The sequence below is a fragment of the Schistocerca cancellata genome, chromosome 8 (assembly GCF_023864275.1).
Source record: "Schistocerca cancellata isolate TAMUIC-IGC-003103 chromosome 8, iqSchCanc2.1, whole genome shotgun sequence".
NCBI lineage: Eukaryota > Metazoa > Arthropoda > Insecta > Orthoptera > Acrididae > Schistocerca > Schistocerca cancellata.
Window position 1 is genome coordinate 262156267 of NC_064633.1, and position 24007 is coordinate 262180273.

The 24007-nt window shown below is 43.7% G+C and overlaps 1 protein-coding gene across 1 annotated transcript in view; it reads left to right on the forward strand.

Annotated features, from left to right (window-relative positions):
* Window positions 1-1923: 1923 nt before the first annotated feature.
* LOC126095502 (myrosinase 1-like) overlaps window positions 1924-24007 on the forward strand; it is a 40532-nt gene continuing 18448 nt past the window's right edge. The window contains exons 1-6 of the mRNA XM_049910289.1: window positions 1924-2107; window positions 10504-10637; window positions 14493-14627; window positions 14852-14974; window positions 18675-18858; window positions 20931-21025. Coding sequence (XP_049766246.1) covers window positions 1924-2107; window positions 10504-10637; window positions 14493-14627; window positions 14852-14974; window positions 18675-18858; window positions 20931-21025 — 855 coding nt within the window. The remainder of the gene's footprint in view (window positions 2108-10503; window positions 10638-14492; window positions 14628-14851; window positions 14975-18674; window positions 18859-20930; window positions 21026-24007) is intronic.

The window sequence follows — 24007 nt, forward strand, 5'->3', positions numbered from 1 at the left end:
GTCGGACGCTCTTTAAGACTGTTCGCAGGTGATGTGGTCGCCCATGACAATGTAGCAACACCAGAAACAGTATCGATTTGCAGAATGACCTACAGAGGACTTATGAATGGGATAGGCTCTGGCAGTTGACCGTGAACGTAAATAAATGTAACTTCCAGAATGAGAAGGTCCCGAGTTCGAGTCTCGGTCCGGCAGACAGTTTTAATCTGCCAGGAAGTTTCATATCAGTGCACACTCCACTGCAGAGTGAAAATCTCATTCTGGAAACTCCCCCCAGGCTGTGGCTAAGCCATGTCTCCGCAATATCCTTTCTTCCTGGAGTGCTAGTTCTGCAATGTATGCAGGAGAACTTCTGTGAAGTCTGGAAGGTAGAAGACGAGGTACTGGCGGAATTAAAGCTGTGAGGACGGGTCGTGAGTCGTGCCTGGGTAGCTCTGTTGGTACAGCAATTGCCCGCGAAAGGCAAAGTTCCCGAGTTCGAGTCTCGGTCTGGCACGCAGTTTTAATCTGCCAGGAAGTTTTAAATGTAACTTATTGCGTGTACAGAGCAAAAGAAAGCCTTTACTGTACAATTACACTATTGGTAAGAAACTGCTGGATACAGTATCTGCATAAAGTATCTGGAAGCAACTATCCAGAGTGACCTTATGTGGAATGACCACATAAGAAAATAGTAGGAAAAGCAGGCACCTGTCAGACGTTCATAGGAAGATTCTTAAGGAAGAATCTCATCCACGAACGAAGTGGCTGATAAGGCTCTTATTCGAGCGATTATTGAGTACCGGGTAGGATTGATAGAAGAGATAGAGAAGGTACCACGAAGAGTGGCGCATTCCGTTCGTCACAGGATCGTTGACGCGAGAGCGATACGGGGATTCTCAACAAACTCCACTGCTAACGTTACAAGGGAAGCTTAGTGCATCACGGAGATGTTTACTGTTGACATTTCTAGACCGCATTTTTCAGGAAGAGTCGGACAACGCATTATTCCTCCCACATATATGTCGCGTAATGACCAAGACGAGAAAATTTGAGAAACTGGAGGCAATATAGAAGCTTACCGACAATAATTCATCCCATGCCCCATTCTCGAGTGGAGCAGGGTGTGTGTGTTTGAGTGTGTGTGTGTGTGTGTGTGTGTGTGTTTGTGTGTGTGTGGGAGCCGGCCAGAGTGGCCGAGCGGTTCTAGGCGCTACAGTCTGGAACCGCACGACCGCTGCGATCACAGGTTCGAATCCTGCCTCGGGCATGGATGTGAGTGATGTCCTTAGGTTAGCTAGGTTTAAATAGTTCTAAGTTCTAGGGGACTGATGACCTGAGAAGTTAAGTCCCATAGTGCTCAGAGCCAATTTTTTTGTGTGTGTGAGTGTGAGTGGCAGGGGAGAAATCAGTTTTTTGTGCCAGAAGTACCGTTCGCCATGCACTTAGGTTTGATTGCGGAGTACTGATGTACGTGATGGGTGACTGTCATCTTAATGTAGATAGCTCTTGAAGATTGTTGCCATCATCAGTTTGCACCAGGAAGATACCTGCGCGTTACGAAAGCATCATGTGAGGACGGAGCCTTGATGAGGTAAGCTGCAGATGCGGACGAGACCTTTACAACAGCCATTCTCGTTGTGCCAAACCGAGTAAATCCTTCGTCACGCGATGTGGCCCTGTAGTGTTTTCGCCTTCGGTGAGCACACACGATTATCCGAGATTGTACAGGTGTTAATCGCGGATCATCTCGTAACTGGTCCGGAACGACGACGTCGGCTTAAAGTGTAGTGTGTAACTTAGGGAGGATCTGCGTTAGCCGTTCGTGGCGGCGGCAAGCTTTGTCGGGCTTTCGTGGGGATCACGAGGGTCGATGTTGGGCGGTGCGCGGAAGATAAGCGTCGCTATATAGCGGACGGTGCGCAGACGACAGCATGTCCCACCATGTCCCGCCGCCAAGAGGTGCTACTGGCTGTCGTGGCCGCCCTGTCCCTGCTCCTGGGAGCGCCGGCGGGGGCTGCGCCGACGACCGCCGGCTCCGGGAACGCCGTCAACCAGTTCCCGGAGGGCTTCCTCTTTGGCGCCTCCTCCGCAGCTTATCAGATTGAGGGCGGTTGGAACGCTGACGGTAGGTCTGCCTTCATCATCCTCTATATCATCATCATCATCATCGTTTAATACTGATTATGCCTTTCAGCGTTCAGTCTGGAGCATAGTCCCCATTATAAAATTCCTCCATGATCCCCTATTCAGTGCTAACATTGGTGCCTCTTCTGATGTTAAGCCTATTACTTCAAAATCATTCTCAACCGAGTCCAGGTACCTTATCCTTGGTCTACCCCGACTCCTCCTACCCTTTACTGCTGAACCCATGAGTCTCTTGCTTCTCCCATGCGTGTAACATGACCCCACCATCTAAGCCTGTTCACCCTGACTGCTACATCCCAGTTTTTCTTTGATTTTCTCATTGTGGACACCCTCCTGCCATTGTTCCCATCTACTAGTACCTGCAATCATCCTAGCTACTTTCATGTCCGTAACCTCAACCTTATTGATAAGGTAACCTGAATCCACCCAGCTTTCGCTCCCATACAAAAAAGTTGGTCGAAAGATTGAACGGTGCACGGATAACTTAGTCTTGATACTGACTTCCTTCTTGCAGAAGAGAGTAGATCGTAGCTGAGCGCTCACTGCATTAGCTTTGCTACACCCCGCTTCCAGTTCTTTCACTATGTTGCCATCCTGTGAGAATATGCATCCTAAGTACTTGAAACCGTCCACATGTTCTAACTTTGTTCCTCCTATTTGGCACTCAATCCGTTTATGTCTCTTTTCCACTGACATTACTTTCGTTTTGGAGATGCTAATCTTCATACCATAGTGCTTACATTTCTGATCTAGCTCTGAAATATTACTTTGCAAACTTCAATCGAATCTGCCATCACAACTAAGTCATCCGCATATGCGAGACTACTTATTTTGTGTTCACATATCTAAATCTCACCCAGCCAGTCTATTGTTTTCAACATTTGATCCATAAATAATATGAACAACAGTGGAGACAGGTTGCAGCGTTGTCTTACCCCTGAAACTACTCTGAACCATGAACTCAATTTACCGTCAACTCTAACTGCTGCCTTACTATCTACGTAAAGACCTTTAATTGCTTGTTTCCATAATCTCGTAGAGCAGACAATAACTTCCACCTAGGAACCCGGTCATATGCCTTTTCTAGATCTATAAAGCATAGATACAATTCCTTGTTCCACTCGTAATACTTCTCCATTATTTGCCGTAAGCTAAGTATCTGGTCCTGACCACCTCTAAGAGGCCTAAACCCACACTGATTTTCATCCAATTTGTCCTCAACTAATACTCGCACTTTCCTGTCAACAATACCTGAGAAGATTTTACCCACAACGCTGATTAAAGAGATACCTCTGTAGTTGTTACAATCTTTTCTGTTTCCATGTTTAAAGATTGGTGTGATTACTGCCTTCGTCCAGTCTGATGGAACATGTCATGACTCCCACGCCATTTCAATTATCCATTATAGCCATTTAAGACCCGATATTCCACTGTATTTGATGAGTTCCGACTTAATTTCATCCACCTCAGCCGCTTTATTGCACTGAAATCTATTGGCCATTTTCTCCTCTTCCTCAAATGTGATCCCATTTCCATCTTCATTCCTATACCATTGTACATCGAAATCTGAAACATTACTGATCGTATTTTCACCTTCATCGAGCAACTCTTCAAAATATTCCCTCCATCTGCTCTAGGCATCAACAGGATTCACCAGCAGTTTTCCTGAGCTGTCCAAAATTCTTGTCATTTTCTTCTTACCTTCCTTTCGAAGACTGCTTATTACACACCAGAATGGTTTTCCAGCAGCTTCACCCAAAGTCTCCAACCTGTTTCCAAAGTCTTCCCAAGATTTCTTCTTGGATGCTGCAATAATCTGTTTGGCTTTGATTCTTTCTCCAACATAACTTTCTCTGTCTATCTGAGTTCTAGTAAGTAGCCATTTTTGATACTCCTTCTTTTTCCTTTTACAGGCTGCCTTTGTGTCATTCCACGAAACTGTTTGCTTCGTCCTACCTTTATACACTACTGTTCCAAGACATTCTTTAGCCACTTCTAGTACTGTATCCCTGTACCTTGTCCATTCCTTTTCCAATGACTGTAATTGACTACATTCAACTAACTGGTGCCTTTCTGAGATCACTGTTATGTACTTGTGCCTGATTTCCTTATCCTGAAGTTTCTCCACCCTTATCCTCCTGCATATGGACCTGACCTCCTGCACTTTCGGTCTCACAATACCAATTTCACTGCAGATTAAGTAGTGATCAGTGTCATCAAAGAATCCCCTGAATACACGTGTGTCCCTCACAGCCTTCCTGAACTCCTGATGTGTTATTATATAGTCAAGGACAGATCTGGTTCCCCTGCCTTCCCAAGTATACTGGTGAATGTTCTTATGTTTAAAAAAGGAGTTTGTGATTACTAAGCCCATAATGGCACAGAAATCCAAGAGTTGTTTCCCGTTCCTATTGGCCTCCATATCCTCTCCGAATTTACCCATAACCTTTTCATACCTTTCTGTTCGATTTCCAATCCTGGCATTAAAATCACCCATATATAGCCAATTTTCGCCATACAGAATCACTAATTCTGTCTGTAGTGATCTTAATCTATCTTCCATCTCAGATTAATTATGATAGCGAGTGACTTCAATGCTGAGAGAAAGTGAAACTACACTATCTGATAAAATATTTCTTGATACAGGGCGATTAAATTAAAGGGCAGTCACTCACGCAGGTCCATTGTGGGCTGTAATTACAATATGGCAATGTAATTAGGTAGATATCCTTGTGCGTTAATGCAGAACCGAATTACGCTGGAATCAAAAACTAGTTCCAATTTTTGTCAACAGTTGCAAATCTGGCTCTGTACACTGTTTGTATGACGGTATGGCGACGACGCTGTCATTTGACAAGCCATAACGTTAGTTAACAGTATGGCTATCAAGAAGAGAGAATGTGCACTGTTCGTGAAACTGTTTTATGTGAACTACAGTGAATATAGTGCTGCATTGACAGAGTATCACCGATGAGAGATATGGGGACAGGCACAAGTCATTAAATGGTTGACAATGACATTCGAAAGCATGGGTGAGCTTGATGTGGCACCTGGAAGTGAAAGGCGTCCTATCGCGGTTGAAGTTATTGACGAGGTAACTGTTGGTGTAACTGACCATGCAGTTCTTGTTCCGAGCAGCGCTACTGCTCGTGTAGTGTCAAGACGATTGCTCGGGAACTTTGGTGGTCCATTTTACACCAATACCCGTACAAGGTCCAGACACTGCTGCAACTGAAACCTCATCATCTACCGCAACGTTTGCTTTTTCGCATGGAAATATTGACGTCATGTGGCCTGGCAATATTATACGGAGTGAAGAAGGCCCATTTAACTAAAGAGTGCAGTGAATACACGGAACTGCCGAACGTGGGTTACTTTTAAGCCGCCCACGTATTGTGCACGAAGAGCTATTGAACTCGCTTTATGCACTCGCTGTATGTGACTGTGTGGTGTGGTGTGGATTCACAAGTACATTTTCTTGGTCCATTTTTCTTTCAAGAAAATACACCCATAGGACCTGTCAGGTGTACTGTGGCGTGTGCACATTACTGAGACCTCCTTGTACTGGCATGATTTCGGTTTTGGAAGAATGCAGCTATATTCCAGTCACCAACTTTCTCCTCCGAATGCAAAAATATTTTATTGACACCGACCTACATAGGGAGGAACGATCATCAAGATAAAATAAGGGAAATCAGAGCTCGTACGGGAAGATATAGGTGTTCATTCTTTCCGCGCGCTATACGAGATTGGAATAATAGAGAATTGTGAAGGTTATTCGATGAAGCCTCTGCCAGGCACTTAAATGTGATCTGCAGAGTAGCCATGTAGATGTAGATGTAGGTATATAGATTTAAATGTTGAAGCAGTATGCTGGAATTCCCTAATTAAATGTAGTTAATGAAAGTACCCATTTCCACTACACATTTTTGTTGATGAAACACTGCATACAAGGAAAGATATGTAATCATCGTGGGCAAAAAAATGAATTTATAAATGCATTAATTTTGGCACACAACGTATTAAAAATTAATTCTTGTCGTCTCGTCCAAACAAACTTCCTGAAGAGATTGATGCGTTTATCACTCTACGAGTTTTATTACACCTGACAATAGGAATTTATTCATACGTTGTGCATTACTTATAGTAAGAGTCCGCTAATCCATTTCTTTATTAGGTTTAACACAATAATGTGTCTACAAGCAGTATTTCACAACAGTATTGAGTCATATAAACGTATATAACTCGAATAAGAAGAATATGTCAAAGGCTGTACAAAAAACGCCTCCAAATTGCTCTTTCCTTTGCGGTATGTTTTGCAGAAGTATATCAAATACTTTTTAACTTAACAACAGCCATTAGAGTCCAGGTTCAGCAACAAAGCACATTAGAGAAAGACACCTTGCGATCCAAAATCTTTGCAGTTTTTCTCCTGTAAACCATCTTGTTTCGTCTGTCTCTTATTCAGCTCCTGCTCATTATGGAAGACTTGAAACGTGTCAGTAACTGACCAGTGCATTCTGCGATGGAAGACGTCTACGCGGCGTAATAAAGCCCATTCAAATTCCTTTCTCACCTTCCTGAACCATTTGCGTAAAACCGTAGACCTACTGTGAGGTACGTTAATCGTCTGTTTTGGCTCCTCCCCAAAGAGATATCTTGTTTTTATATGTGACTGGATTCGTTTTTAATTTTGCGGTACAGTTCTTCCCCCTCTCGTAATATATGCGCTCTATTCACAATAATACGAAAGACCTCCAATTACACCGTTTCAGTTAGCCCCTACAGCCACGTCGTTCGGGGCCTTTCACTATTGTACAGACCCTCTATTTCAATCGTCGTGTTCTAATGTTTAGCTCTTCTTGAGATTGCTTTTGGCTTGTATACAAGTTATGTCCTGCGAAAAGCAGTGGCCATCTTTTATCGCCTAGTGTTAGCATATCGTTCGCTGATTTTCAGATTCACGGTTTCCCCGAGATATTTAAAGCTGTCAGCTCTGGCTGTGTTAACACGCACTATCTTCAGGTGATGAGCAGTTGTTTTAATGTTTTTCTTTTTTTTTTTAAAGGTCCCTCCTTTTCTACTTGCTCTCTTAGAATATCTATCTGCTATGTAGGCGTGATAGTGTTATCAGACGCGCTCTTGATATTTCTTCTGAATCAGCCAATGCGTACGTGATTGGGGAGCAGTTACCTGTCCAGCCCTTTTTCCCTTTTGCGGATGATCTTTTCCAAAATACAAGCTGAACAGAACCGGTCAGCCCGTCTGATCCATGTTTTAAGATCAAACTCTGTGGAGAGTTAGTACTTAATTTTACGTTACACTGGTCTACTTCTCTCCTACCCGATAACTCCTGTTGCTTTGGCGTCCTCTGTGAATTCTGTAAGTCTGTACACTAGCTTTGAATTGTACGCTGTTATGATGACTACAAAGCCTACTGCAACTTAGCAAACGTGTTTTTCCAATGCACCAAATATCTAATTACATTTTACTGGTAACTGTGCTTCTTACACTTATTAAATCAGGTAAATGGATGTAGGATACTGTAATGAAACATATACATTTTTCATAGGTGCTTGAAATTACTTAGCGTTAACAGTTACTTGTTAAATTGTTATTACAATCATAGTGATTTTACACGCTTAAAACTATTTCAATTCCAGCAACATGAAACTGCTTGATTACCACCAGGTAGTACCGATGGCGAAATCACTGTCGATGATCTTGCTAACATTTACGTGATATACACTCCTGGAAATTGAAATAAGAACACCGTGAATTCATTGTCCCAGGAAGGGGAAACTTTATTGACACATTCCTGGGGTCAGATACATCACATGATCACACTGACAGAACCACAGGCACATAGACACAGGCAACAGAGCATGCACAATGTCGGCACTAGTACAGTGTATATCCACCTTTCCCAGCAATGCAGGCTGCTATTCTCCCATGGAGACGATCGTAGAGATGCTGGATGTAGTCCTGTGGAACGGCTTGCCATGCCATTTCCATCTGGCGCCTCAGTTGGACCAGCGTTCGTGCTGGACGTGCAGACCGCGTGAGACGACGCTTCATCCAGTCCCAAACATGCTCAATGGGGGACAGATCCGGAGATCTTGCTGGCCAGGGTAGTTGACTTACACCTTCTAGAGCACGTTGGGTGGCACGGGGTACATGCGGACGTGCATTGTCCTGTTGGAACAGCAAGTCCCCTTGCCGGTCTAGGAATGGTAGAACGATGGGTTCGATGACGGTTTGGATGTACCGAGCACTATTCAGTGTCCCCTCGACGATCACCAGTGGTGTACGGCCAGTGTAGGAGATCGCTCCCCACACCATGATGCCGGGTGTTGGCCCTGTGTGCCTCGGTCGTATGCAGTCCTGATTGTGGCGCTCACCTGCACGGCGCCAAACACGCATACGACCATCATTGGCACCAAGGCAGAAGCGACTCTCATCGCTGAAGACGACACGTCTCCATTCGTCCCTCCATTCACGCCTGTCGCGACACCACTGGAGGCGGGCTGCACGATGTTGGAGCGTGAGCGGAAGACGGCCTAACGGTGTGCGGGACCGTAGCCCAGCTTCATGGAGACGGTTGCGAATGGTCCTCGCCGATACCCCAGGAGCAACAGTGTCCCTAATTTGCTGGGAAGTGGCGGTGCGGTCCCCTACGGCACTGCGTAGGATCCTACGGTCTTGGCGTGCATCCGTGCGTCGCTGCGGTCCGGTCCCAGGTCGACGGGCACGTGCACCTTCCGCCGACCACTGGCGACAACATCGATGTACTGTGGAGACCTCACGCCCCACGTGTTGAGCAATTCGGCGGTACGTCCACCCGGCCTCCCGCATGCCCACTATACGCCCTCGCTCAAAGTCCGTCAACTGCACATACGGTTCACGTCCACGCTGTCGCGGCATGCTACCAGTGTTAAAGACTGCGATGGAGCTCCGTATACCACGGCAAACTGGCTGACACTGACGGCGGCGGTGCACAAATGCTGCGCAGCTAGCGCCATTCGACGGCCAACACCGCGGTTCCTGGTGTGTCCGCTGTGCCGTGCGTGTGATCATTGCTTGTACAGCCCTCTCGCAGTGTCCGGAGCAAGTATGGTGGGTCTGACACACCGGTGTCAATGTGTCCTTTTTTCCATTTCCAGGAGTGTATTTTTTGATAACAGTCTAGTCCAAAACAGTTCTAACCTGTGCTTTTTTTGTTTTTCGTTTTTTTCGGTGAGCAAGCAGGTTACATGATGAAAGCGGGCACGGATTGTCCTCGCAGCGGCAGGCCTCGTACTGCACACACTCCAGACAATGTGCAGAGAGTTGACGAATTGGTGACCGCTGACAGACGCATCACAGTGAACGAATTGTCACGCTACATTGGGATAGGGGAAGGAAGTTTTGGCAAAATACTGAAAGTGTTGGCGTTAAAAAAAGGTTTGTGCCAGATGGGTTCCCAGAATGTTGACAGTGGCTCACAAAGAAACAAGAAAAACGGTATGCAGCGAACTTTTGGAACAGTCCGAGAATGGTAGAAATGAATTTCTTCGAAGAATTGTGACAGGTGATGGAACATGGCTCCAACATTTTTCTCCGGAGATGAAGAGGCAATCAATAGAGAGGCAGGATGCAAATTCACCCAAGAAAAAAAAAATTCGAAACCACACCTTCTGCTGGAAAAGTTATGGCTACGGTGTTTTTCGATTCCGAAGGACTCTTGCTTGTGGACATCATGCCAAGTGGAACCACTATAAATTCTGATGCATATGAGGCAACACTGAAGAAACTTCAAGCTCGACTGAGTCGTGTTCGACCACATCGGCAAAAGCAGGATGTTTTGCTATTGCACGGCGATGCACGGCCACATGTCAGTCAAAAAACCATGGAAGCGATCACAAAACTCGGACGGACAACACTGAAACACCCACCTTACAGTTCTGACCTGGCTCCATGTAACCATCATCTCTTTGGGAAACTGAAACTCTCTTCGTGGAACAGGGTTTGAAGATGATGACTCCCTTGTGCACGCTGCCAAACAGTGCCTCCACTGGTTTGTCCAGAATTTTGCAGTGCGGGTATACAGGCGCTGGCTCCAAGATGGCGTAAGGCAGTTGAGAGGGATGGAAATTATGTAGAGAAATGAAAATATTGTTCCTAAAGGATGTATCTACACACTGTAAGACTTTCAAACATGTAGAATAAAAGATGGATTTAAAAAAAATAGTGTGCATTTCTTTTGGAGTGACCCTCGTATTAAAATAAGAAAGTATTTAAATTCGTCATTCACTATTGGGACTGGTGTCATATATAGTTGATACTGTCCAAAGTTTCAGGGACATTTGAACTGAAGTGCTTTTGCGTTGTTTACAGGGAAGGGCGAAAGCATATGGGACAGGCTGCTTCACACTTTCCCGAACCTAACAACTGATGGCAGAAATGGAGACGTCGCTGCCGACTCCTACCACAAGTACAAGGAAGATGTGAATGCCTTGGCCAGCATAGGGGTGAGTATCAAGAACCAGTGGCTGCTCTAATCCATTTTCATTGCTACTGTGAGACTGTAACTTGCGAAGCAGCTCGCGGAAGTTTCACCCACCAATGTTGATGCAGCATGGCGAAGTGGAGGACGCGGACAGTACATTTATCACTTTACGAGTTTTATAACACTTGAAAATAGGAATTTATTCATACATTTTGCATTCCTTATAGTGAAAATCCGCCAATCCGTTTCTTTATTGAGTTTAACACAATCAGCTCGTGGAAGTTCCATTTTGGCTCGTGTACAACTGACAACAAGGAAATGTTTCTTGTGAAGGATAAAACTAACACACAAACGCGATGAGAACTCCCAAGTATATATGATAAAATCCGCAATTTTTGTGAAAATGCGCGGATGCACCAATTGTATACTCAGGGTCTATGAGCTTTGCCAACAAATTTTGTGTCTTCGCACCTTTTTACTGTGAAATGGTAAGGGTGGCAGCAAACACACCTCGCAATGTGCTCTTCAAGCCCCTCTCCTTTGTACTGCGTCCTTTTGCTGCGAGCGAAGGAAACTCTAGCCTCCCGCTGTGAAGGCACCGCCGCTACCTTGCCAATATACCGATACGACTGTATAGCACTGAGTGATTTAGTAGGGGGAATTCACTCTCTCCTATACTACGTTAGTGGAAGTGTGATGTTCGCAAGGAAATAACGTAATACTTCAATGCCATGACAGAAGAATTTTAATTCTACAAAAACATCTGTCAACTACTTACTACTTTCTGACTACTGTAGTGTGGTATAGGAGCACCTAAGGTAATGCAGCTCCCTATTCAGCCACTTACTCTGCAACACTGATCAATATTGGGTGTGGATCAGGACCCCTAGAACCGCTCTGTCAGAACTGTATATCAAGTCGGTCCTTGGCAACGACTGCAAAGTAACTGCATTCGTCAGTTAAAATGAACCGACTGGATTTGTAATTGCATGCTTGCGGAATAGCTCTCGAATCGGATTCCAATCCCGGTGAGGGGAGAAAAGAAAAAGTCGTTGGCAGCATTTGGCAGAGAAGAGGTGATGTGGTTCTGGCGCAATCTAGTTATACTCTTTTAGCTATTGAGACGGATTAACACCCAGGCATCCTTGCAGTGCCTAATGGAGAATGTCATCTGGGACTGTTGAACGTGATTCGTCTGCTGTCCTCTTTGTGCTTTTAGATCAGAACAGGTCATGAACCGACACCGTATTTCACCTTCTTCCTTCTCACATAGTCATCTAAAATATAACAAGAAATTTAAATATATGCACAGTTACAAAATTCACTCTCAGTTATAGCTGAATCGCGAAATGATCCACAAGAGCTGCCAACTAGAACCGCGTCCAGTAGTAAACTTTAGTACTACACAAACCACAGGTATTTTCTAAACGTGAGACGACGTGTTAAGTATACATTCCGTGGACGTGTCCATTCAGTCTCTCTAGAAATATGAGCCGCTGGAGGCTTACTCACAACAAATAACTCAGAAAATGTCTTTAACGGTGCATCAAAGGGTACAGGAGCAGGTCCCTTCCACCCTGTGTGTTTCACAACACCTGTATTAAAAACGGATGAGTTAAAAATTGGAAAATTTCAGCAACAACGACAGTGCCGTCACAGCACTGGTTGGCCTGATGGGGCAAGTTGTTTTTTGCTTCTTCAGAACTGTTATCCATTCCTAATGTGTCCACCAGCTCACAGCAGAGCTATCTGAAACAGAAACTGGGGATGTACCTTAGCTGTAAAATCAGCATGCCTTACACAGAAAGCGACTGTAGTCTTTGTGGATAAGATACTAACATTGTATCAGACGAAACGTGGAAGTTTTTATGAGCGTTCCTCAACACATTATTTTCAATGAAGTTTCACGTTCTAATATGATTTAACAGGTCGAACGCACGTAAATAGCAGTATATCTTTAGCCGTAAATTTTGAAATCTTTCTTAAGCTATTAGATTCGACGTTACAGTACAATGTCATCAAGCCCGCTGACAAATCCAGTTGCATGTACTCATTGTAGAAGCCACAATAAGATAAACAGGGTCCGCAAATCTCTGACATTAACCGCATGATCATGTCGTTTATATTAGGGTTCTGCGAGGATCGGTTATCTTATTACGATTCCTGCAACAACCACACGCAATTAGATTTTCCGATTTATTGTAATGAAGAGGACTGCTGACGACGTAATGTAACTTCGAAACTGATAGCTTAATGAAGAGGTCAAAATTTACAAATGAAAGCGTACTGCTGTTTACTTCAAATATTTGCCATTCACTTATTAGAGCCCATTGGGCCTTGGGAGGTCATGTTTCCCTTCACCGTTAAGTCAAGTTAGTGAAGAGATCGGTATATGCTAGTCGGTTACACGGAATCAGTGCACTAAGATGAGTAGACGCGTAAACGTCACACAACAGCTGTCATGTTAGGACGTGGTCATCCATGTTAGGACGTGGTCATGACCACAGTGCGAATAAAATAGTGATGGTGTTTGGTTTGTGGGAAGCTCTACTGCATGGTCATCAGCGCCCGTAGACATTCCCAATCTGAACACACTCCAATCTAGCCACTTTCATGAAAGATGACGACAATACACACACCCAGTTCCCGGGCAGTGAAAATCCCCAACTCGGCCGAGAATCGAACCCAAGACCCCATGAACCACAGGTAGCAACGCTGACCATTAAACCACGTGCTGCGTACGAATAAAGTGGTCTTACTTGTCGATGTATCAGTGCTGACTCCTTAATGTGTCCACCAGGAATGTGTGCCACTGTCTTGCAAATAACAGGGCGTATTAACAGTGACGTAAGAAGATCCTAACCACCAGATACCGGTGATGAACATCGACCAATATCAGTGAGAGTCGTTTTCTCACCCGACAACAGTTTCTGCTATCAGTGACCGTACATCCTCCTCTACCAGTTTCCCAGCGTGCAATGCGGAGGGAACTGCATGACGTGAAATTAATAGAAGATTACCTCGCGAATGGCGAATGCTCACAGTGTCCTTACAATAATACATCTCAACACGCAGACATTGGGAAGTAGTTGATCGGTGGCGTGTAGTAAGACCCGACGGGTCATAATCTTGCGTCCGTATGAGTAGTGCAAGGCGTCGTTTGCACCGACGGCCCAATAAGGCGTTTAACTCGCAATGTGTTGAGGGTGCGGTTCGTGCTGTAGGTGGTTCAGTGTTGTTTTCAGGGTGTCTTTCGTACCATATCTTGGATACCCTCATTCAGGTTAACGTGCAAGCCAACAAATGTGCTTATTTGAACGTTCTGAGAGACAAATTGTTGCCCTGTCTTGTACAACTTCATGCTGGGTATTCTGTCGAGCTTGCATCTTCCAAGATGACAGCAGTCGTGTTCATAGGGCTGCACACGTGCGTTTCTGGTTTACAAAGCCCTCAGGCTTCATATAGCACGTCGACTGGTCCGCCGAATCACACTTAGTCCACTAGAAAATGTCTGGTACTGTTCGTAACAGTGAGTGAAACTTAGAAATTGTATCCCAGCAATTTTGTTGTTGTACGGTGTCTAATCACCACAGACTGACTTCAGCTGCATGTGGATACTTCATGAAATTAGTACACTCTCCTATTAGATGAACTAAATGTACTAGTTAGGCTATAGGCACTGTTACGTGGTATTATCTTCTGAGAATGACAGTAACTTGTCCGGTATGATTATTTCTACGTTTCAGTTCAATACTCAAGAGACCATAAACAAGAAAAAAGTACACAATTCATAGGATGTTTCCGATGTAAGTGTGCTTGTCTTCAACCTCGTAAAGATAAAGGCCGTAGCTTAAAGAGTATTTTGTTGTTGTCTTAGGCGAACTTCTACCGATTCTCCATCTCCTGGCCGAGGATCCTGCCAACAGGTGACACCAACGTTATCAACCAGGCTGGAATTGACTACTACAACAACTTGATCAACGCCCTCTTAGAGAAGGGCATACAACCGCTGGTAAGGCGTAAACTATAAAAATAACCTCCTGTTGATACAGAATGGATAGTAGCGTGCTTGTTGGAGTGTGTTTCGAAGCCCAAAATTTACGCTATCTTGTAAAATTTTACTATTTTTCTCTTGTATTTTTTTATTCCCGTTGCCCATATGTATTATACGTAACTGAATATGCAGTTGTGCGCATTGAGACGTTCAAAACAGTATTAAATTATATTTACTTCCAGGTCACCATATACCACTGGGATCTACCATTTGAGCTACAGAAACTGGGTGGATGGACGAATCCAAGAATCGCAGAATACTATGTCCAGTACGCGAAAGTTCTCTTCGAAAACTTCGGTGACAGGGTACGTTGACAATTTGAATCGTAGATACAATGTATTTTTAATACTCTCACTACTTTTTGTTGGTTTATCCATTAAGACCGCACTAATCTTTAACATTCTTCTGTAACGCCGTATTCCCAAATCTTCTATTCTCTTCTTGTTTTTGATGATTATCGTTGAAATTTCACTTCAGTATAACGCTGCACTCCCGGGTAACACTTTCATAAGATTGTTCGCTACATTTAAATTTAGATCCTAAATTTGTATTTTTCAGATCAGTATTTCTAGAATTCGCCAGTATATGCTCTGGGCTTCAATAATTTAAACTAGTTCGTCAGTTAATTTTCGGCGCAGGATTTTGTGCACGATTTGGTATTTCTATAATAGAGATACCAAATCGTACACATAATGTCTCAGAAATGGTCGATGGGATTCATGTCAGACGATCTGGGTGGCCAAAGCATTCGCTCGAATTGTTCGGTACGTTCTTCAAACCAGTCACGAACATTGTACCCCAGTCACAAGGCGCATTGTCATCCATAAAACATCCATCGTTGTTTAGGAACATGAAATACATTAATGGCTGCAAATGGTCTCCAGGTAGCCGAAAATGACCATTTACTGTCAATGATTGGCTACTTTTCGCCAGGGGACCGAGTCATTTCCATGTAAACACTGCTCACACCATTATGGAACCACTACCAGCGTACACAGTGCCTTGTTGAGAACTTGGTTCCATGGCTTCATGGGATTCGCGCCTCACTCGAACCCAACCGTCAGCTCTTCACAACTAAAAGCGAGACTCATCTGACCAGGCCACGGTTTCTCAATCGTCTACCGTATAACCGACATGTTCAAGAGCCCAGGAGAGGCGATGCAGGCGATGTCGTGCTGTTAGCAAAGGCACCCGCGTCGGTCGTCTGCTGCCACAGCCCGTTAATGCCAAATGTCGCTGCACTGTCCTAACGGATACGTTCGTCGTACGTCCCACGTTGATATCTGCAGTCATTTCAAGCAGTGTTGCTGGTCTGTCAGCACTGACAACTATACGCAATCGTCGCTGCCCTAGATCTTTAAGTAATGCCGTCCACCTCTGCGTTGTCCGTGTTGAGGAGTAATGCCCGATTGGTATTCTCGTGGTGATATTGACACTAGAGATCAGGGGGTATTGAATTCCCTCACGATTTCCAAAATGGAATGTTCTATGCGTCTAGCTCAAACTACCACTCCTTGTTTGAAGTCTGTTAATTCCTGGCGTGAGGCCGTTGAGGCCGTAATCACGTCGGGCACCTTTTTACATGGATCACCTGAGTACAAATGACAGCCACACCAATGCACTGTTCTTTAATACCTCGCGTACTCGGTACTACCGCCATCTACATATGTACTTACCTCCATTGCATGCCTTTTGGCTACTCATTGCAATATTATAATATTTTTATGAATTAAAAAAAAAAAAGACGTTGTGAAGGCAGGTCGGGAGGTAGGGAGCATATTCACGCGGAATTCTTTTTGGAATTTTTTAAATTATTTTGGTTAGATTTATTCCGTTTAAAACTATTTAGGCTTGTAATAAGATATTAAAGTGTAACTTGGTATATATACTTCTATCCCTAACGTTTCGTTTAAGACCGCAAAATAATTTTGTTTACGCTCAAGTGGAATATTTAAGTGTGTTCTGGACATGAAAAATAGAAATTTCTTCGGCCGTTTTGCTGTCATTAGGGATTTCGTAACTTCTTTAGCATTAATTAAATGAACGCAGCAGTCTTAGTAGGCATAGCATCCCCCGCCTCCATACTTAGTAAGTTTATCCTTTATTCCATTTGGGGCACAACTCTTGCGATTTTTTAAAGTTTGCAAAAGCTGGTGAACCTCGTCTATGGCTACTGAATCAACGAAAATGTTTTTAACTGAATTTCTCCAGGAAAAAAAAGTGTGTTGCATTATATTTTCAACAGAAATTCTACGTTAAAGTATAGAAGTTTATAGAGATATTTTCTTTATGGAGATTGTAGCCTTAATGACCACACTCTGCTGGATCCACTCGTTGTCGGCAGTGCCAGACTGCCATTGATGTATTAGTGGCAGGACAGGTGTGCACTTAAATTTTAACTTTCGAATGTGGTTGCATATTTGAACTACTTCAAATTGCTATTTATTATTTCGTTTACAAATACACTCCTGGAAATGGAAAAAAGAACACATTGACACCGGTGTGTCAGACCCACCATACTTGCTCCGGACACTGCGAGAGGGCTGTACAAGCAATGATCACACGCACGGCACAGCGGACACACCAGGAACCGCGGTGTTGGCCGTCGAATGGCGCTAGCTGCGCAGCATTTGTGCACCGCCGCCGTCAGTGTCAGCCAGTTTGCCGTGGCATACGGAGCTCCATCGCAGTCTTTAACACTGATAGCATGCCGCGACAGCGTGGACGTGAACCGTATGTGCAGTTGACGGACTTTGAGCGAGGGCGTATAGTGGGCATGCGGGAGGCCGGGTGGACGTACCGCTGAATTGCTCAACACGTGGGGCGTGAGGTCTCCACAGTACATCGATGTTGTCGCCAGTGGTCGGCGGAAGGTGCACGTGCCCGTCGACCTGGGACCGGACCGCAGCGACGCACGGATGCACGCCAAGACCGTAGGATCCTACGCAGTGCCGTAGGGGACCGCACCGCCACTTCCCAGCAAATTAGGGACACTGTTGCTCCTGGGGTATCAGCGAGGACCATTCGCAACCGTCTCCATGAAGCTGGGCTACGGTCCCGCACACCGTTAGGCCGTCTTCCGCTCACGCCCCAACATCGTGCAGCCCGCCTCCAGTGGTGTCGCGACAGGCGTGAATGGAGGGACGAATGGAGACGTGTCGTCTTCAGCGATGAGAGTCGCTTCTGCCTTGGTGCCAATGATGGTCGTATGCGTGTATGGCGCCGTGCAGGTGAGCGCCACAATCAGGACTGCATACGACCGAGGCACACAGGGCAAACACCCGGCATCATGTTGTGGGGAGCGATCTCCTACACTGGCCGTACACCACTGGTGATCGTCGAGGGGACACTGAATAGTGCACGGTGCATCCAAACCGTCATCGAACCCATCGTTCTACCATTCCTAGACCGGCAAGGGAACTTGCTGTTCCAACAGGACAATGCACGTCCGCATGTATCCCGTGCCACCCAACGTGCTCTAGAAGGTGTAAGTCAAATACCCTGGCCAGCAAGATCTCCGGATCTGTCCCCCATTGAGCATGTTTGGGACTGGATGAAGCGTCGTCTCACGCGGTCTGCACGTCCAGCACGAACGCTGGTCCAACTGAGGCGCCAGGTGGAAATGGCATGGCAAGCCGTTCCACAGGACTACATCCAGCATCTCTACGATCGTCTCCATGGGAGAATAGCAGCCTGCATTGCTGCGAAAGGTGGATATACACTGTACTAGTGCCGACATTGTGCATGCTCTGTTGCCTGTGTCTATGTGCCTATGGTTCTGTCAGTGTGATCATGTGATGTATCTGACCCCAGGAATGTGTCAATAAAGTTTCCCCTTCCTGGGACAATGAATTCACGGTGTTCTTATTTCAATTTCCAGGAGTGTATATGGGGACCGATAACCCCGGTGTCTGGTCCCCTCTCCCAAGTCTACCGACCACCCAACGAATGTACAGTTAGCAGATTCGATGGAACTGTGGGAGACACGAATGCTTTTGTCACCAGGTGAAGCTGTGGATCACGATAAACGAGCCGGACATGTTCACCAAGGGCTACGGGACGTGGGGCCAGCAGGCGCCCAGCGTGAACGCGTCGGGCATCGGCGACTACCAGGCGGGACACACGGTGCTGCTGGCACACGCCGGCGCCTGGCACCTCTACGACAAGCACTTCCGGGCCACGCAGAAAGGTGAGCGGCCTGTCTGTACCGTGCGCCTGCTGGCAATGGCGTGCTCCTAAAGGGGCGCTTACATGGGCGGGCCACGTCTTACAGCCACGCTTGACCTCAGTAGTGCTGCCGTCAACGTTTCTCCAATATGGCTGCCCACGTGGTAACACTGGTGATGGAGCAAGCTGTCGCAGGTAGGCGGCCGAGGTGTTGTCCACCGTGGTTGGGAAATAATTCTTTTGATGAAAACAAAATTGTTTCGAAGCCAAAATCGCTGAATAAAACTTTTATTTCGTGGTGACCGATTTCAACAGAAGCTTGCTGTCATCATCTGTTATTTGAAAATTGAAAGTGCATAGATATCCATCCACTTACGATGTGTACTCCCAATATGTGATTTACATATATGCACCTTAAATTTCCGAATACGAGATAATGACAGCAGCTATGTGTGGAAATCGGTCACTGTGAAATAAAAGTACTGGGTGTTGCCGAACTCTTTTCCTGGGTATAAACATTGATAAGTCATAAAATATGACACACAGGCAAATACTTTTGTCTTGAATTGCATCTGACATACTCAAGTTTTTGTGTAGATACATGCCTAATGTTACTTTGTTTGTTCCAGGGCTCAGCGGAATCGGATGCCATTTGCAAACAACATCTACTCAAACCAGAAGGCATCTCAGTATGTCCTCTGGTACCGCGAGACACCGTCACCAAAACCAATCCACAGAAAATTCCTGGCGGCCTACGATAGATAGCCACTAGGTGTTAATAGCGTCAAGGTGTCGTGTGCGACGTTTAAGGAAACATGGGGTGTCTGCGACCTCCCTAGAACATGCAGGCCTGGACCTAGTGCGCAGAAAATTCAGTGAGAGACACCTTCGTGAGAAGTCGCAAGAAGCTAGTCTGGAATTTTCTCTGGACTGTTTTTGCTGATTTTGTCTCCTGATACCAGCGAACACATTGGAATTTCTCTTGGTGTGTGTCCATGTTGTTTGCAAATGGTGTCTGAATCGGCTGTTGTTACACCTCTGGACACTGTAACAGTCTAAATAACAATAACTATGTGTGTAGAAAAAAAATGTGAATATCTTACATGCATTTCAAGATAAAAGTATTCATCTGTTTGCCATATTTTATGCCTTATGATTGTTTGTAACTAGGAAAAGACTTCAGGGACATCCGTATTTTCCAGCGATATTGGCTTCAAAACAATTTCATTTTCATCAATTCAACACATCGCTCCCTGCACGTAACACGTGTAACCTACACATTTCGTGTGGACACGCCATATATACCTCCATCCTTTTATTGTCTTGCAGTCATCACTCTTGCGACTGGTTTGATGCGGACCACTGCAAATCTATCACTAACATCCTACGTCCGCAATTATTTATCAGATATATTCGAGTATTTGTCTTCACCTGTAGCTTTTACCCTCTACAGCAGGCATTGGCAATCTTTGGTAACCCGTGAGCGAGATTCACATGCACAAGCTTGCGGACCGCCTCGTCATGTGACGCAACAGCAACGCTCCTAGCGCAAAATGCGGGAACTACAGTCCCCGTGACGACGTTAACGTTTATGGGGTAACGCAGCCATTTGAATGGTGCCTCCTTCCAGAAACGCCACGGCAACAGGTTATGCCTCAAATGACACTTTCATTTTATGTTCACCCCGTCGTTAGATGTTTATACTTGTGTACGCGTCGTGAAATTGTTTATTTATTTCATATGTATTACAATAATTGCTTCAAACACGTATATCATATTCACTGAATTCAGTAATTCAGTGAAGATCGCATACTCAGTGATAAAACAAAGCAGTAGGCTTTACCAGAAATATCGGCCCTTAGACAATGCATCTAATAGTGTATTTTAAATACGACAGTATGCCATCTTACGTACTGAATAACACATAAAACACTTGATAATGGCACTCAGAAGCCGAAATCATGATCGTGTAAATGCAACAATGCAAATAAACAACAGTCTAATGGCGGCACTGACTTTAAAGAAATATATTATAACTGTGACACATCATTATGAAAAAAAGAAAAAAAAAAATATTTAATGGGGCTGTTTCAGGCAAAATCGGCATCACGCTGAACATTGATTGGTCGGAGCCCGCCACGGATTCTGCTGACGACGCAGAGGCGGCCGAAAGGTCACTACAATTTACGGTAAGCCCCCATCTGTGGCATCGAAAACCTCTTCTTCTTATTTCTCCTTCATAATTCTTACTTCTGTTTATGCTGAATGTTAATATAGCGACGGATTCCGTCGATTTCAGCTACGACGTATCATCGTCTCTCTCAATACCATATAGCAATTGGGATAGAAATGTTAAGTATAAGGGCTACGTAAAATAGTGTCACTCAACATGAAAAAAGAGGATTGTAATATGTGTAAAAGATGGACAACAAATCGGATTTGTAGATACACTTAGGTTTCCTGTACATATCAAAACCTAGAAGCATATGCTTGTGAGTTGTTTCTGCTGACTACTTCTCTTGTGCCTGTAAGCGTCCACAGATTCCCTATAGGAAACTTTCAGCTACTTATAAGAAAACAAGATGCATAATTGGGCTACCTGTTAAACAAGCACAAAAATTAATAGTTTGTGAAGATTGCAATGAATTTTTTTGAAAGATACAGACAGGAAAAATTAACTGAAATCATTATTTTTGTGGTTCACTCCAATTTATGTAGTTAATATTCCAAACTGTATGCAGCAAGATAGCTGGACCCTGACTGAAACATATTTTTATATGTAGCACCCTGGTGACACAGTTAATGTCTATCCAGAAGTTAACAGACTATCTGATAATGACGTACAAGTAATGGAAGTTAATGATACAGGTTACACCCATGAGAATAGACTACAAATTCTGAAGAGATATTCAAAAGAGGTGGTATGGGAAGAGCTACAGGTATAAATAGATATTAAAGTCAAATTAAATCCATTGTAAATTTGTGCCAAAATTTGAGACAGCTTTGCTAGACAGTTAACCAGAAATACAAGTAAGCTGTGGGTAACTAAGGGAATTAAAATGTCATGTAAGAGGAAGAGTGAAATTTACAAGAAGGCTAGACTAAGGCAAGATCTGAAATTACTGGCATGTTACAAAAAATTCTGTTAGATAATTGGGAAAGCCTAAAAATGTGCAGAAGTTTGCACATCCTACCAGAGATTAACACTGCAGGTAACAAGATTAGAACTGTGTGGCATATTGTCAAATGGGAGACAAGACAGTCAATCGGTGAAAAATGTACCACAACAATTTAATTAAATGACAATTTTGTGACTGACATTTCATGTGTTGCAAGTACTTTTAACAGCCATTTTAGAAATGAGCAGGTTTAAAAGTTTCACTTCATATTCCAAGAAAATATACCACAGATGTCAATCCGAAAAAAGTAACTACAAGTAGCACCACCATCCTTCACTGAAACCAATAGAATTATAAAATTTCTATAGAAACAAAGGCTCATGTAGTGTTGATGGATTTCAAGCAAAATTCTGAAAAATTGTCCTGACTTAACAAGTAATGTCCTCAGTAAAATAAGTAAGATATCACATGGGTAGGGAATTTCACCCTCCAAATATTAAAAGCCATAAATAATACAATATCACAGGTTGGTATTTTTTAGTATCTTTCCAAAGCATTTGGTAGTGTAGATCATGCCCCACTCATAGAAAACTTAGCATTTTGACTCTTTGCACCCAACTGGTTTGAATCACACTTAACAAACCGAATGCAAAAATTGTGCTATGTAATTCAGACAGTGCTCGAGAAGGAGAAATCACAGAAGGAGTCTCACAGGATTAAATTTTGGGCCCACTCCAGTACCCTATATATGTGCATGACTTTCCCCTTGACGTTCAAGAAACGGAAACGGTACTGTTTGCAGGCAATACTAGTGTGATAATAAATTCCATTAGAGAGGAAGTAACAGAAGAGTTTGTTAACGAGGTGTCACAAAGAATTATTAACAAGTGGTTCTCTGAAAATGGACTACCCCTAAATTTGGAAGAAAGGCGCTATATTCAGATCTGTTCAACAAACAATATGAAACCGGCAATTGATGTAGCACATGAACAGGGTCAGTAAATAGTGTAAAACGCTCCAAATTTTTAGGTGCACATACTGATGTGAACTGCAACTGGAAAAAGCGTATTACCAGGTTGCTCACCCAACAAGTTCATCTACTTCTGCTCTTCATAAATTGCTTGTCTTGTAAACGAACGAACCAACCTCCTGACGTATTTTCCTTTAATATCTTATGGCATAATTGTCTGGGACAACTCATAAATCAGAAAGAAGCTATTGATTGCACCAAAGGAGAAGAAGAAAGTCATGTTTATCCACAGTCGTTATGTAGTATCACTTAAAGGAGTCAGGCTTTTTAACTGCATCGTTACCATACATATATATTCGTTAATGTAATTCGTTGATAATCTATCTCAAGGCGAGAAGAATAGTGAAAACAATACGTATGACACTAGGGGACAAACGACCTTATTACCGATTGTTAAAGTTGTCAATGGTCCAGATAAGAGTTCAATATCATGCAAAATTTATTTTGATCGTTTGCCTAATACCATAAAAAATCTAACAGATAGGAAAGCGAGTTATGATCTAAGCTAAAACCATTTATCCTGGACTACTTCTTTCATTCCACGCACGAATATCTATTTAAAAAGTAGTATCCAGAAAAGAACTAATGTATTGGTATGAGTAGGACTAGAAAGTAATGTATTCATTAATCCTAAAACTAATCATGTACGATGTACATCTGTAATCTACCTTACTTCATATTATTTCGATAGAGAATCATTCAGATGATCTGTGGGACATCAAACTAAATAATAACCTCTTTTTTTAGAGATCTTTAGAAACATCATTGAATGCATTCTATGTTTCACATTTCTTCTACACCCACCTGTTGCTCATTTAGAACTGTTCTATCACTAGCAGAGACAGAAATAATCACTATTATTCAATTTTGACCTCTTTTTATCACGATTATCTCTAGTAGCCAAATATTATTTTCATTTGTTCGTATGTTTATTTATTTCTGTATATATGCCTGTATGTCTTTGAATATTCTTATAGTATCTTAAAATGAAACAGTATATCAAAACAGGACTATTTTGCTGC